Source organism: Melozone crissalis, unplaced genomic scaffold, assembly GCF_028551555.1.
Source record: "Melozone crissalis strain CALT ecotype California unplaced genomic scaffold, PUWL_Pcris_2 ptg000027l_1, whole genome shotgun sequence".
Lineage (NCBI taxonomy): Eukaryota > Metazoa > Chordata > Aves > Passeriformes > Passerellidae > Melozone > Melozone crissalis.
Genome location: NW_026535805.1, coordinates 47,346,671 through 47,359,790, shown reverse-complemented (window position 1 = coordinate 47,359,790; position 13,120 = coordinate 47,346,671). Strand labels below are relative to the sequence as shown.

The window sequence follows — 13,120 nt, the reverse complement described above, 5'->3', positions numbered from 1 at the left end:
TGGGATCAGTGATGAGCCTTGAGAAGGTCAAGGCAAAGTCCAGTCAATGATTTTGTTTTTTTTTTAAATGATCGATTTTGTACTTATTCTTACCCTCTCAATGTGTTTTGGAGCAACACTGCAAACACTGCAGTGCTAATCTGCCTGGTATCCCCATGTTCATAACAGCTCTCTCAGCCATTTGGGGGGTCAATTATTGTGCTGCCCTATATAGCCACTGCATCAGAACTTCGGGGAAGATTTGAGACAATTTTAAAAAATCTGTCACCTTGAGAAGACAATTTTGTTTTTAAAAGTCTAGATCATCACTTTTGCTTAAGTGACTAGCAACACCCTCCATACTGGGCCAGCACTGGGCTGGTGAGCTGCCCTGGTGACTGCACACATTTTGGGCTGGCTCAGTGCACAAAGCCACCCAGGCAGTGGCAAACTCAGGCTCTGAAGCTGCCACTGGCCAGGAGCAGGATATATGCACTCGCTGGCCTTCCACGGTGATAATTAATTTTTATGAATGAGAGTGAGGGAAAGGATGTTAGAAACAGATTGATTATAATAGGCTTTTAATTAAAATGTTCAAACCACAATTTAAACTAAAAATATCCCATTACTTATCTTTGCTACTTCCCAGGCACCAAGGCAGTGGGTGATAATGTAACTAATGATCTGATTGTCGCTGGCCTGCATAATGAGCTGTGTCTGGGGGCTGGTGGGATTATGTCATCAATCAAGGCCCTTTGCAGCATTCCCTCCTCCAGCAGGGCTCTCAGCAGGGCACTGTATGCCTGTGCCAGCTCCCTCCCAGCTGTGACCTTTATTGTCTCTCCCCAAAGTAAGGAGCTCCCATGAGGGGTGTAGAAGCTGGGATGAAAACTGGGATAATTTTCTGCACATGGTTATAGCGTTTCAAGAGTGATTTTGCAGGGACGTGCTGCTTTGTGGCCTTAACTTGCCAGCAAACCATTTATTGAAAAAGTTACTGATAAAAGGAGGCCAGAAACTGGGTCCTGCCACCCCAGCTGTGATGCAGAGGATCTGATGCAGACTAACAGGAGGGTGACTTGCTGTCACCATCAACTTGCTGTGGCACACCCAAGCTTCCTGAGGAGAAAGCTGTTCGAAAATCCCATGGGAGCTTTCAAGTAGCTCAGCTGAATGCAGACTTGGGTGGTTGTGCTCAAAGCATGATGACCACCACAGCACCTGAGTGGGGCTTTCAAGGACCAGTGTGGGGTGTGTGAGACTCCAGGGCCCATCTCACAGCCAGGATGTGTTTGCAGCAGGACAGAGGGTCCTCACCAGCCCATTTGTCCTGCTGCAGGCTGCCTTGCAGGTCTGAACTTCCCCCAGGCACCAGCATTACTTTCAGGCCACCTTAAAACAGCTTTTGAACAGCTCAAGTGTCTCTGCACTGAGTGAAGATAGATCATCTTAAAGTTTGTGTCATCATTCACTCTGATTAGAGCTCTCTCCCTCCCTGTTGCTGGATTGCCCCCAATTAACTTACCATAAATTAGGCATCATCTCATTTAACTATTATGAGATCAAAAACAGCAGAAGGTTAAAAAATGCATCGGTCCATTAACTCCTATTGTCCCCACTGCCTGGCTCCTGTGAATGCATCTCAGCAGGGCTGCAAAGGGTCAGGGGGCTGCCTGAGATACCAGGAGAATCCAGCTTCTGGCCCAGGGCACACTGAAGCTCTGTGACCAGCTCTGGGGCCAGGAAGGGCTCCTGATGCTCCCCTGGGGACAGCTCGGCCCTGGGAGAGGGCTGGCAGCGAGCTGGCCCAGCACTGGGACAGGATAGGGCTGGGCCCCCAGCCCAACACAGGCTGACAGCAGTGGGGCTCACAAATTCCCTGCCTTGGCACCTGGGGCCACCTCAAAGCTCAGTACAACCCATGCGGTCTGGGAGGGGTTTTGGCAACTCCCTGACAGCAGTCAGGGGCTACCTGTATTCCCATGTTTTAATGCAGGGAGACAAGCTTTTTTGAAACTAAATTCTATTCAGGTCCCACTCGAGGAGGGGTTTTCAGCCAGAAAATTCTCTTACAACCACCTTTAGCATTACAATTCATTCTCTCAGCAGGAGACACCACTTTTCTCAACCAGAGCTCTACAATGGTTTCCCTTTGCCTTCCTTCAGGCAAATGTTTCCACAGGCACACAGGCCATTAAATCCATTTTCTGGTCTATTAATATGTACAGGTTGCATTCTTTGGGAGAGCTGCCAAACTGCTCATGAAGGCACCTCAAAACATGAACTGAACCTATCAGGTTTTCCACAGTCAGGCTCCAACTCCATGACTTGAAGCATGCCTTTATCTCCATGAAATTCAGACCTGTGACACCAAGAAAAGGAGGAGAAAAGCAGCAGCTGCCCCCAAAGGGGGAGTAACTAACAACAAGCCAGAAAAGAAATATGCACATACTAAAATGTAATTAAAAAACATTGTTCATACCTTGCCACTTGGAAATTTTCCAACTATACTGAACCCATTCATTTATAAAACAAATTTCCCGGCATGCAGACTTAATTTACATAAGAAAGGCATTGTGCCACAGATTTACCTGTTGCAAATTGTCCTCATTCAAGATGCTGCGGTGTTATTTGCAGCGTTATTGTTTAAGGCTTTGTTTTTACTCATATGTGGAGTTGTATTTTGTTTGTGGAATAAAAGGCAACAGGACATTTTCTACCACTACTGTTGCTAGCAGTGCTTTAGTTGTTGTACTTTGAAACAAAACCTGGCTTTGAGCAGCAGCTCACAAAAGGCCACCCTCAGCAATCTATAAAAAGCTGGCATCTGTGCAGCCTGTGACATGGATGTTTTTGAGTTAGAAACCCATCGTGCAACCTTCAGTCACAATTCTGGAGGAAAGCAAGTGATGTCTGCCATATATAATGCATTACCTAACTGGAGTGCATTTCTCAGTGCCTTTGAAAAGAAAAGCTAGTGCCAGCTTTTGCCCTCTGCACGATGGAGGGTGAGGAAGGGAGGAGAAGACCACTCCACATGCAAAGCTCATTCAGCACCTGATGCTCCAAACGGGCTCCAAGATTTATCACAAGGAACTGTGAAAAAACCCCTTTTGGGTGACCCCACTTCCCTCCACACTTGTGAAGACTCCTGTCAGATTGACCAAAATCCTTACCCTTTGACTTTTCAGAAGTCAATGCTGCTTGGTTGTGTTGGGCTGTACTGACCTGCAGTATTCCATGAAGCAGAGATTACTGACTTCTGCCTACAATTTTGTGCTTAGTCTTTTAAACAGACCTACCAGTGATCTCTCCAATCAACCAACAAGAGCATCTGCAAAAAAGAATCAGGGAATGCTGCTCTAAAATCCTTTTATCATACAGAAATAATAATTTTTATATCAAGATCTTGATGAAAAAAAACAAGAACAACACAACAAAACATAAGGCCTAGAAGAGAGAGCTTGGTCACCTGGTATTTTGGCAGAACAGACCTCTCAAAAGAAGCTGGGGTGGGTGTTGGGAAGATGTTTCATGATTCGTTTCTTGCCTCCAGCTTTGATCACTTCTGTCACATGCCAGATACTGGACAAACGAGAACCGTGAAAAATTCACTTTTGTAACAAAATTTATTTCTGCTCTGTGGATACAAATCCCAAACATCAACAAACAAATTCCAGTGGAAAAATACCAGTCATTAACAATGAAAACTTTTATTATTATTTAATAAATAGAACTTTGGCATTCAAAATTCTAGCTGTAAACCCTACTTTAAAAAAAATTACAAAAAGAGGCAAGAACAACAAGCCTAAAGCTGAGCCAGCCAGTGGCTCCATTACTTTTTACAATGAACACATTGTGATTAAGTCATGACAACTCTATTTACATATGAGGTATTCTGAGCAGTTCAAAAATTGAACCCAATTTACAAAACTACCAGTCTTCAGGGACTGATCCAGTACATATGTCAGCTGTGCTTTTACAAGAGAGCTCCAGACACTCCTCCCCACTGAACTAATGATATACTGTAATTAATATACACAGAAAAAACACATTATGATTTGTGTTTCCTGCTCACACACCGTATTCAAAGAAGCTGCATACAACAACCAGCCTAACATTCAAAGTGTACACCTAGTACCTATTTTCAGTATTTCTGTTTCTAGACATTATGCAAGAGTTCTTACTACAAAAGCTTATTAACAAAGTAATGGCAGGTGAGAAGAAAACAAGGTGCAGTCATCAGCACGCTAACAACTTATCTGAAGTTCCATGGGGACATACATTTATTTACTTCAGGCTAAAAAGGCACAAAGGTATGCAGCTGTGGAATTAATATTGCTAATGAGCTACTGGAATAAATCATCCCTTTAGATAACAACCATTGAGCTGTTTGCAGTCTAAGAACAAAGATTAGTTCAGATCTTTTCTCCACTCATGGTAGAACTCGTCATATCAATGAGAACAGCACAATTATACTTCCAACTGCACCTGCATCACACCACTGAGAAGGGCAAGGAAAACTGGAGCAAATTGTGCCCTGATGGAGAGAGCCCAGCTTGCTGTCACTGCCCGTGCTATGGCAGCAGGTCACAGAGGAAGGGTTTGCTTTCTTCCTTTCCTTGTGCTCTTACCCTTCCCAAGAAAAAACAAAAAAATGTATGAAACTAAAGACAGGCAGCAAGGGCAAAGGAAGGAAGGAAACCTTCTGAAGTGAAAAGGACGGAATTTCAGCTCTCGAATGACTTCATGCCCACCATCAGCTTCAAATGCTGGAGCCTGAGTGGGTGGTTACAGCAAATCTCCACAATTTCACACACCTGTCACACCACAAAGCTGCATAGCAGAGTTCAGCAACCTAAATCACATTTACATGACTGAGCTGAGTTACTTCTATATAGTAAATATTTCTATATAGTGAATACATCATCTACAGCTTGTCGGAAGACAGTTACTTTTCATGTCTTTTTCAAAATACATTCTTAAATACAGTAGTTACTGTAAGTATCTTCTAGAGGATCATATAAATTCTACTTGGAACTGTACAAAATGTACAGTTTGCTGACAGCCAGAACAGTACAGAATCCATTCATCTGCAGCTGTTTTCAGCCCTTGGGATTGTCTAATAGCTACAGCAAAAAGTTGTCATGACTAAATCGAAGCAATTCCAATGTTAACATTCGTTAATCACCTCTGTATTAAATATGCTGAATGAGACCACACACACTACATTTTAACCAATTAAACAGTCATGCATATCTTAGACAAAGCTTATTCCGTTTAGAGGCATCTGTAAACTGATGCATATATAGTAATTGCTACCACTACAACAGGCCAAATTTTAAGAAATCAAAGCAAAGTACTGTATCACTGTAAATAGTCAATTGGTAGTCTGCTTCTTTGGCTCACACATCCATCATTTACCTCCCTACTTTAATCTGACTGAGGCAGATAAACTCAGGGGGTTTTAAATCAAGTGCTTTCAAGTCAACATAAATATTACAGGTTCTGTAACAAAAACATTAGAACACAAGATTACAGCACTGCAATCAAAAGTATTATGAATAAAATGGGATCCCCTCCCAGAGGGACTTTCAACTAATACTCGAAGAGCATAAAAGCTCTGAAGTGCTTGGCAAATATAAACTAGTGATCTCAACTTTGCAGTACAGTATCATCATCTAGCAGGAGGAACAGTGGAGAAATACCAATCAAGTGACAAGCTTAATAGTTCAAAGTGACTCAGAAGATCTCCTGCTCCCCTGTAATTTCTACATTCAACTCCTTGTTATTTCTATCAAATGTAGATTAATGTTTTGGAGATTTTTTTATAGGTACAACATTGCCATCTAAGGAAGCAATAATGTGTAACTTGTAGGTTTCCTCTCTCCCTAATATTTCTAATTTATTATCTGAAATGCTATTGTTAAATTCTGATAGGAGACAGATGCCATAAACTAAAGACTGCCTCACTGCAGGGACAAACCCAACCAACCACACCAGAGGAACGAGCTGAAGCCTTAGTCACAAAAGCCAGCACTGTCAGAGGCGCAGCAGACTGTGCAAGCCCATTGGTACATGGATCCTTGTTTTCAGTTTTGCACTGGTATAAAAGTACCCCTGTGATGCAGCAGGTGTGTATCAATGTGAAATTAATATTGTTATGAGCTACCAGAGTAAATCACCCCTTTAGATAACAACCATTGATCTGTTTGCAGTCTAAGAATGCAGATTAGCTCAGAACATCTTTTCCCCACTCATAGCAGAACTCATCACATCAATGAGAAGAGCATAATTATACTTCCAACTCCACCTGCATCACACCACTGAGAAGGACAATGAAGACTGGAGCAAATTATGCCCTGATGGAGAGACTGAAGTGTGCCTACAGAAAGAGTAGAGAAATTTAAAATAAAATGGCCTTTTTCCTTGAAGTAGACACTAGATAACTTCACTTGTGATTTTATCTAGACACTGCTTTAGTGCTCACAGGAGCTGAATCAGTCAGATTAATCTATCTGATAACACCATGTAGCAGTAGTATAAATAGCAACACTATTTTTCACAAATTAGTCCAAGTCTACTTCAGGATAGAGAAAACTGTCAAATAAATAAAACCATACAGCTAAAAATAATTAAACCACTAAATTATAAAAAACAACATTAACAGTAACTGTTACACAATAAACAGAAAGCAACACATCACCAGATCAGAAAACTGAAGATATCCACTTTTGCCATAAAAATGTTACCCTAGTAACAAAACTTAGTTTGAATTGCTAAGCTTTTGAAGAGATTTCTGCTGTTATCCCCACTCCAGATCAGCTGACTGACTTGCACCTTAAGACATCTAAAACCTTCCTGCAATACCACACAAGTAAGTGATGCATGTATTTTTCTTAACAGTGTGATTTAAAAGCAGTTTTACTCTTTGCAAATTTTTGTTTCCTTCAGTTAAATACTATTTTCCACCATTCATACTTGGGCAAACTAACTTGCAAGGATGTTCTTGGAAACATCATTTGTCCCATGGGAGTTAAAGAGCACTGCCAAGTGACACTCATTGAATAAGCTATGGAACATGAGCTTACTATTTTATGTAATTGCTTCCTACAAAAATGGAGAAATCAAGATTTCCCAAACAATGTGGAAAATTTTTCAGTCCTCAGATTACCAAGTACTTTACACTGCTAACTGGAAACATTCTGTTTCGAGGCTTCATTTTGCCAAGAGTCAAACACCCTTTTTGTAGTTGTGGTAAAAATGGCTGAGGTGGTGCACAACCTTATCAGAGGCCTTCAGGAACAAAGTACAGCAACATTTTGAAATGGAAACGACCTATGAGGAAAAAGAAATACAAACACTAAAATACAGTTGTTGGTTGTTTTGGGGTTTTTTTCTTATAGCCATGGAGTAAGCTGCAGTTTTATGTCTTACAGCTTCTCTGGTTTGTCACAGACTTTGACCTATTCCAACTTCTTACAGCAATGTTGGAGTGCTTCAAACAATCTGCTTAAGCTCTGTTTTATGGACTTGTTTGCATAAAGGAGTTAAACTTGGGGTTTTTCTGCTACTGGACAAACAAGGTAGACATCCATTGCCAAAAACATCTTTCTTATATCCTAATTTTTAGAGAGCAATTACTTTTTGAATGTTCCAAGATTGTTCTAATTGTAATTCTTAGAGTGAAGTGCAGTGGTAGAAGCCTCTGGCTTCATCATGTACAGCCAGACATACACATGCATAGGTTCTTCAACCCTCTCCCCTAAGATCTGAACTCAGATAATGCCACACAAACCCTTGCTGAAGGAAAGGACTGAGAGTTGTAGCAGCACGACTGTTCCAAAGCTCTGGATCCAAAAACTAGGCAAAGTAATGAAATGAGCCCAAATGAAGGAAACAGAGTGTCCAACTGAATCATTCTTCACAGCTTGTTCCTACATTCAGTAGTTTGGAGAAGAGATTTCTTGCAGTTTGTACCACTGTTCACACGATGACTGCCTCCTGCACACCGGACTCCCGAGATCCATCCCACACAGCGCTCGGAGATGCGTGTCTGGTGCTATTTGCAGCCCTCCATATGGCTCCTTAATGGAAATGCAAAGACCTGTGACACAGCAGGACCTAGTAAGCAGTTTGCTACAGGACGGGGTGTTGTCACTGAGTGATGCAGTTGTCCCCCATGTCCTGAGCGTAGCGGTCCGACACGATAGTCCTCAGCTCATCGATGTCCTTCCGCAGCTGACAAACGTCCGACAGCTTCTTCGAAAGGGTCTCTGTGCTGTGGTAATTTTCACTCTCTTCAGATGAGCAGCTCAGTGCTACAAAAAACAACACCCAAGGTTAAAGCTCCAGCAGCTGTGGCCTCTGAATTCTGCAACTAGTCACCTCCTTGGAAATAAGAGGCAGGTCACTTGCTTTACATCAAGACAAATCATGCTTCCGTGTGATGAAAAGTCTACAAAATAAGGTACCAAGTGAACTTAAACTCAATTCAAAGCCCATCAGTTCTTCTCTGAAAGACATGCTTTTCTGTCTGCACCAAGATCTAGACTTCCTAAAGTCTGATGAATCAGAACAACAGTGGAAAAAAAATGAAAAGAGCATTTCTAGAGACTTTGGGGGTTTCTACAGCCACTCAGAAAAGAGGGCTAGCAGGTGTGTAGCAGCTCTTGCTGCTGAACTGAACCTTGCTGATGGTTCAGTTCAGCAACCCATCCACCTGATGAATTCTAACTAACATTCAGAGAACATCCAAATATGATACATTCAGGTCAACACAAACAGCTTGTTAGAAGGAAAGACCTGACATAAACTTTGACTGGTTTTAGTGCATTTTAGGGTGTGCTTCTAATTTCCTGGTTAAATTTAATAGCTTAGTAAATGCTGAAGACTAGATGAACAGCACAAGAGATGAAGTTACAGGCACAAGGCTTATTTCAAACACCTGGACATCCCCACTCCCAAATAAGACCTATACATATTCAAACAGTAGATGGATATTCCTATCACTTGACCCCAAAGGCTTTAAAACCAAAGCACAAGATGTGGTTAGCATCTGTTAACCCTCATAGTGACTGCAGTGTGTCTCAGGAGGGACAGACACCTGGCTACACACCTTTCTTTTCTAGAGCAGTGAACATATCCATGACTGGGTCCACATGAAGAGCCAGCTACCTGCTCTCCTGACCTGGCAAGGACCTGTGCAGTCACATGCATTTAGTGGCCCAGAGGCACGAAGATCCCAGCTTCTCCAGAGAGCTCCATGAGTTCATGCACCACTGCTCCAGCTGCAGAGCAAGGGGACACAAGCTTGTCCAGCTGGCAAGTTCAAGCACCACATTAGCTAAACTGTTATTCCTTTGTGTCAAAACATTTATTAAGCACTGGAAAGTCAGCATCACTTACATCTGATTCCCAGCAGTAAGGAAAGGTTAGGCTCCTTGCCCTGAGCTCTCTGGGTAAGAATACTGCACAGTGCTTTCAAGTCAAACAAGCAGTGGGACATTTCCTTGAACAACTGGTCTGCTACAGGCATCTTCTCAGACACTGGCTGCCTGGACTGCTCCACCAGCCTCATCTGCTCCTTCAGGCAGGCATTCTCTTCCATCAGTCTTTGGTTCTTTGTGAAAAACAAATAGAAAAAGGGGGAAAGTTAGTCTGCAGCATTCAATGGAGCAGAAAGTTTCAAGCCACAAATAGCACAATTAAAAGAATTAATTTTCAAGCATATAATCAATATTTCTGTAGCCCTCTAAAGAACAGCATACAGACAGCTTTTATAGGGCTATTTCATGTTGTCATTACTTCTGCATCTTTACCTTTTAAACTCTCACTTCTTTAGACAGGGGTGGTATGCATTATATATCTGCTTGGGAGCCAGGATATTTAACTACGTAATAAAGCTCATAAAGTCCTACCAAGGGATCTTATTCTATAAGGTTCTTCCTGGCTCTGATGTGGTGGGGGGTTGGGATACTAGTGCTATTTTACTTACTTCAGAGAGAGTTTTATTCAGCTGCTCTATATGTCTTTCTTTTTCCTCAAGCTCATTTGTCATCTTCTGAATTATCAGCTTTTCTTGTGAAAGCTTCTCTTGCATAGACTGAAATGAATGAAAACACAGGTTAACGATCTTAAACAACAACAACAAAAAAAACTGCTGCAGTACAGAATCACCTGCTGTCAATTCCCCGGCTTTCACCCACAGAGCTCAAACTGAGAAATGGAATTTTCAGGGTGAATCCAGCATGAGCACAGGTGCCTTTACTCTTGAAAGTACTCATATTTATTCTACTACTTGGCCTTTAAATCTGCAGATGTGTCTTTTCAGGTCATCTGGCAAAATTCAGAAAGAGGAATATTCAAGCCATCTTATCTGAATACTAACAATGAATAGAGACTACATAAACTCCTGGTGCTTTCAAACAGAGAGATCTCTTCAGCTGTGACTTGCCACCTGTAAGATTTACCAGTATTGATGAGAAGGCAGGGAGTAATGAGAGGCAAGGCAGGTCCAACACTACATGAAGTTTTTAAAGGTCTGGCGAGTCACAGGAGGTGTTGCAGCATTGACAAAACTTCCCTGCACATTCAGTTCGACACCACACAAGCAGTGGGGACTCTGTCTCACACTTTGCAAAACTGGAAAACAATGGTGCTAACATTTACAGACTTAATGTGGACTAAAAAACCCCTAACACTTTATTTTCACGTCAGCAGTAGGAATGAGCAGGCAGAACCCAGATATGATTACTTGTTTTTAAAACCATTTTCGTACACTTGACCTGCTGCTCTTTTAACCCACAGCCTGCCCCTCGAAAGGAAGTGCTGAAGTAACATGTATCCTAAAGATAAGCTCTTTGAGAGAGCACAGCCACACACACCAGTGGGAGGAAGGAGGCAAAGGAAACACCCTGGGCCAGGAGAGGGCAGGAAATAACTGCTTCAGGCATTTCCTTTGCGTGCTTGCAGATGAGCAGAACCTGCAGTGATGCTGAATTGTTGCCTTTAGGCTTTTATAAACATTATCTACTGAGAAAAATCACCATTACTAGGTTGGACTGAAGGTCCTTCAAGCTCCATCTGTGGAGTACAGATGTCATACTTAAGAAGCATGAAGTGAACAGGGCAATGCAATGCCAAAAACACCCTCCCAGCTTCATTAATGACTGTTAAAATTGGAAGATATTTGGAAGATCAAGTTCAGAGACACCCAGTGCCTAAGCTATGATAGATGCATTAGGACTACCACTTCTATGTTTCATGTTCATGTCAACAACAGACAAAAAAGGTGTGATTGTTCAGCCTTCTGGAAGGGGGAGGTGGTAGGGAAGACAGGGCGAGAAATATTAACCTTTCCCAGTGTATTTTCAGAACTACATCTGCCACTAAACTTACATGACTCTGCAAATGAAGCAAAAAACAACTTTTAGAATATTCCATGCAATGTGCACATGTTCAGCTCAGTAACTGCTCCATGTAATGGGAACTACTAGAAGTAGAAATCAGTGTTTATATTTAAAAGATACATCTAAGATCTATCATTCTCTGGTTACCCTCATCTTAAAGCTCAGAAAAAGAACAGCCTGACTGAACCTATAGTGCTAAGTTTTCCATGTTCCACATGGTGCTGTGAATTCCTTATACTTCACCCTTAATTCTTCCATATGCTTTCCAAAGTTAAAATTTGGTGGCAATATTCCCAGCCTGGAACAGTTGGGGTTTATTGTGACTGACAAGATTGACAAGTGTACTTTGGGTAACATAGGCATTGTACAATCTGACTTCTACTCTCTTTTTTTGTACCAAAACTGTTTGTTTTGTGATATCCAAATTAATCATGTAAATATGAATTTCTCTTTAAAACACCACTGTCACCTACAATGTTTCTCTTTCTAAAGGTGCACTATATATGCAGCACAGCATCTTGCCAAGGCTAACAAAAATTTTAATTCCTCTCACTCAGATAACAAATCAATGAAGTAAAACCATACAAGGAAGATCAAAATAATTTCACCATGATTATGAGCAAATAGAAACTAATACTGCTTTATACAACTGCTGTTGGAAACACAATTTGTTTTCACCTTGCAAGTCAAAACCAATGAACTGAAATACATTCCCAAGCATAAATTTACAATGTGGCAGAAGACATGGAATAAAATGAGATCATCTTAGCAGAAGATAAACTGCATCTCTGTGCTGATAAGGGATTTCCATTTCCAATGAGCTAATTTTCAGTGCTTCCCAGGTCACAAGTATGGAAGGCCAGGGAGATCAAGGATACAAAGAAGCTCCTATAGTCTACAAGTAATTTGAGGGCTGACACCACTTTCAAATCTTATTTTCTGTCCCCATATAAAACACCTCAAGAGGAAAAGAAAGAGGAAGTCCTGGAGAACAGAACAGTACCCTGTTCACAGACAGTCACAACTATTCAGCTTTTCCCAGTCCAGCTCCCTAAAGTCATATCAGGCTAAGCACACAAAACACTAAAGATCACTAGTCCCAACATAAAGGTGATGGTGAGAAAAAGACCAGAAAGTTTAGGAAACGTGGAAAGATTTAGGTTGGTAACATACCTAGCAAGCTGTGTCTATCTCTGATAATATATATGGAGCACATATGCGCATATGTGTAAATAATCTTAAGTACAAAAAGGCGCAGAGAACCTCAAAAAAGTTATGAAGTTCAAGCTGAACTTCTTTTTAATTATATAACACCTGAAACAACAGCTGCCTGTATTACAATTTTTGCACATACCAGTCTGCTCCATGAAAACATCTCAGTTTGATAAAATCAGTCTTCTTCAAACCTTGAGAAGCTAAATAAGTCAATTTCCTTTTCAGTTAACATACATACCTCATGTTGCAAATTAAATTCTCCTACTACTTCTCTACAGATATATTTCACACACTGCAATCTAACAAAACAAATGCTGTTGACAGGAATCAGGCCTCCTATTTACCACGGCAGAGAAAGGAAGCAATTTAACGGTGGGAGACAACTTTTAACAGACAAATGACATTCTAGAAGAGGAATGTAGAAACTAGAGTTTGGCTTCTATATTTGCTGAAAACAGATGTTCGGGTTTGCTTAAATTATCAGCTTTTTCTATGACAAGAAATACCTTCATTTC

General features: G+C 41.3%; 1 protein-coding gene across 2 annotated transcripts in view; it reads right to left on the bottom strand.

Annotated features, from left to right (window-relative positions):
- Positions 1-7,636: 7,636 nt before the first annotated feature.
- Positions 7,637-13,120, bottom strand: part of CEP85L (centrosomal protein 85 like) — a 131,404-nt gene continuing 125,920 nt past the window's right edge. For both annotated transcript variants that reach the window (XM_054280218.1, XM_054280217.1), the window contains exons 11-13: positions 9,977-10,084; positions 9,388-9,601; positions 7,637-8,300 (exon numbers count right to left, since the gene is read on the bottom strand). In XM_054280218.1, the coding sequence (XP_054136193.1) occupies positions 8,137-8,300; positions 9,388-9,601; positions 9,977-10,084 (486 nt within the window). In that variant the 3' untranslated portion in view covers positions 7,637-8,136. The remainder of the gene's footprint in view (positions 8,301-9,387; positions 9,602-9,976; positions 10,085-13,120) is intronic.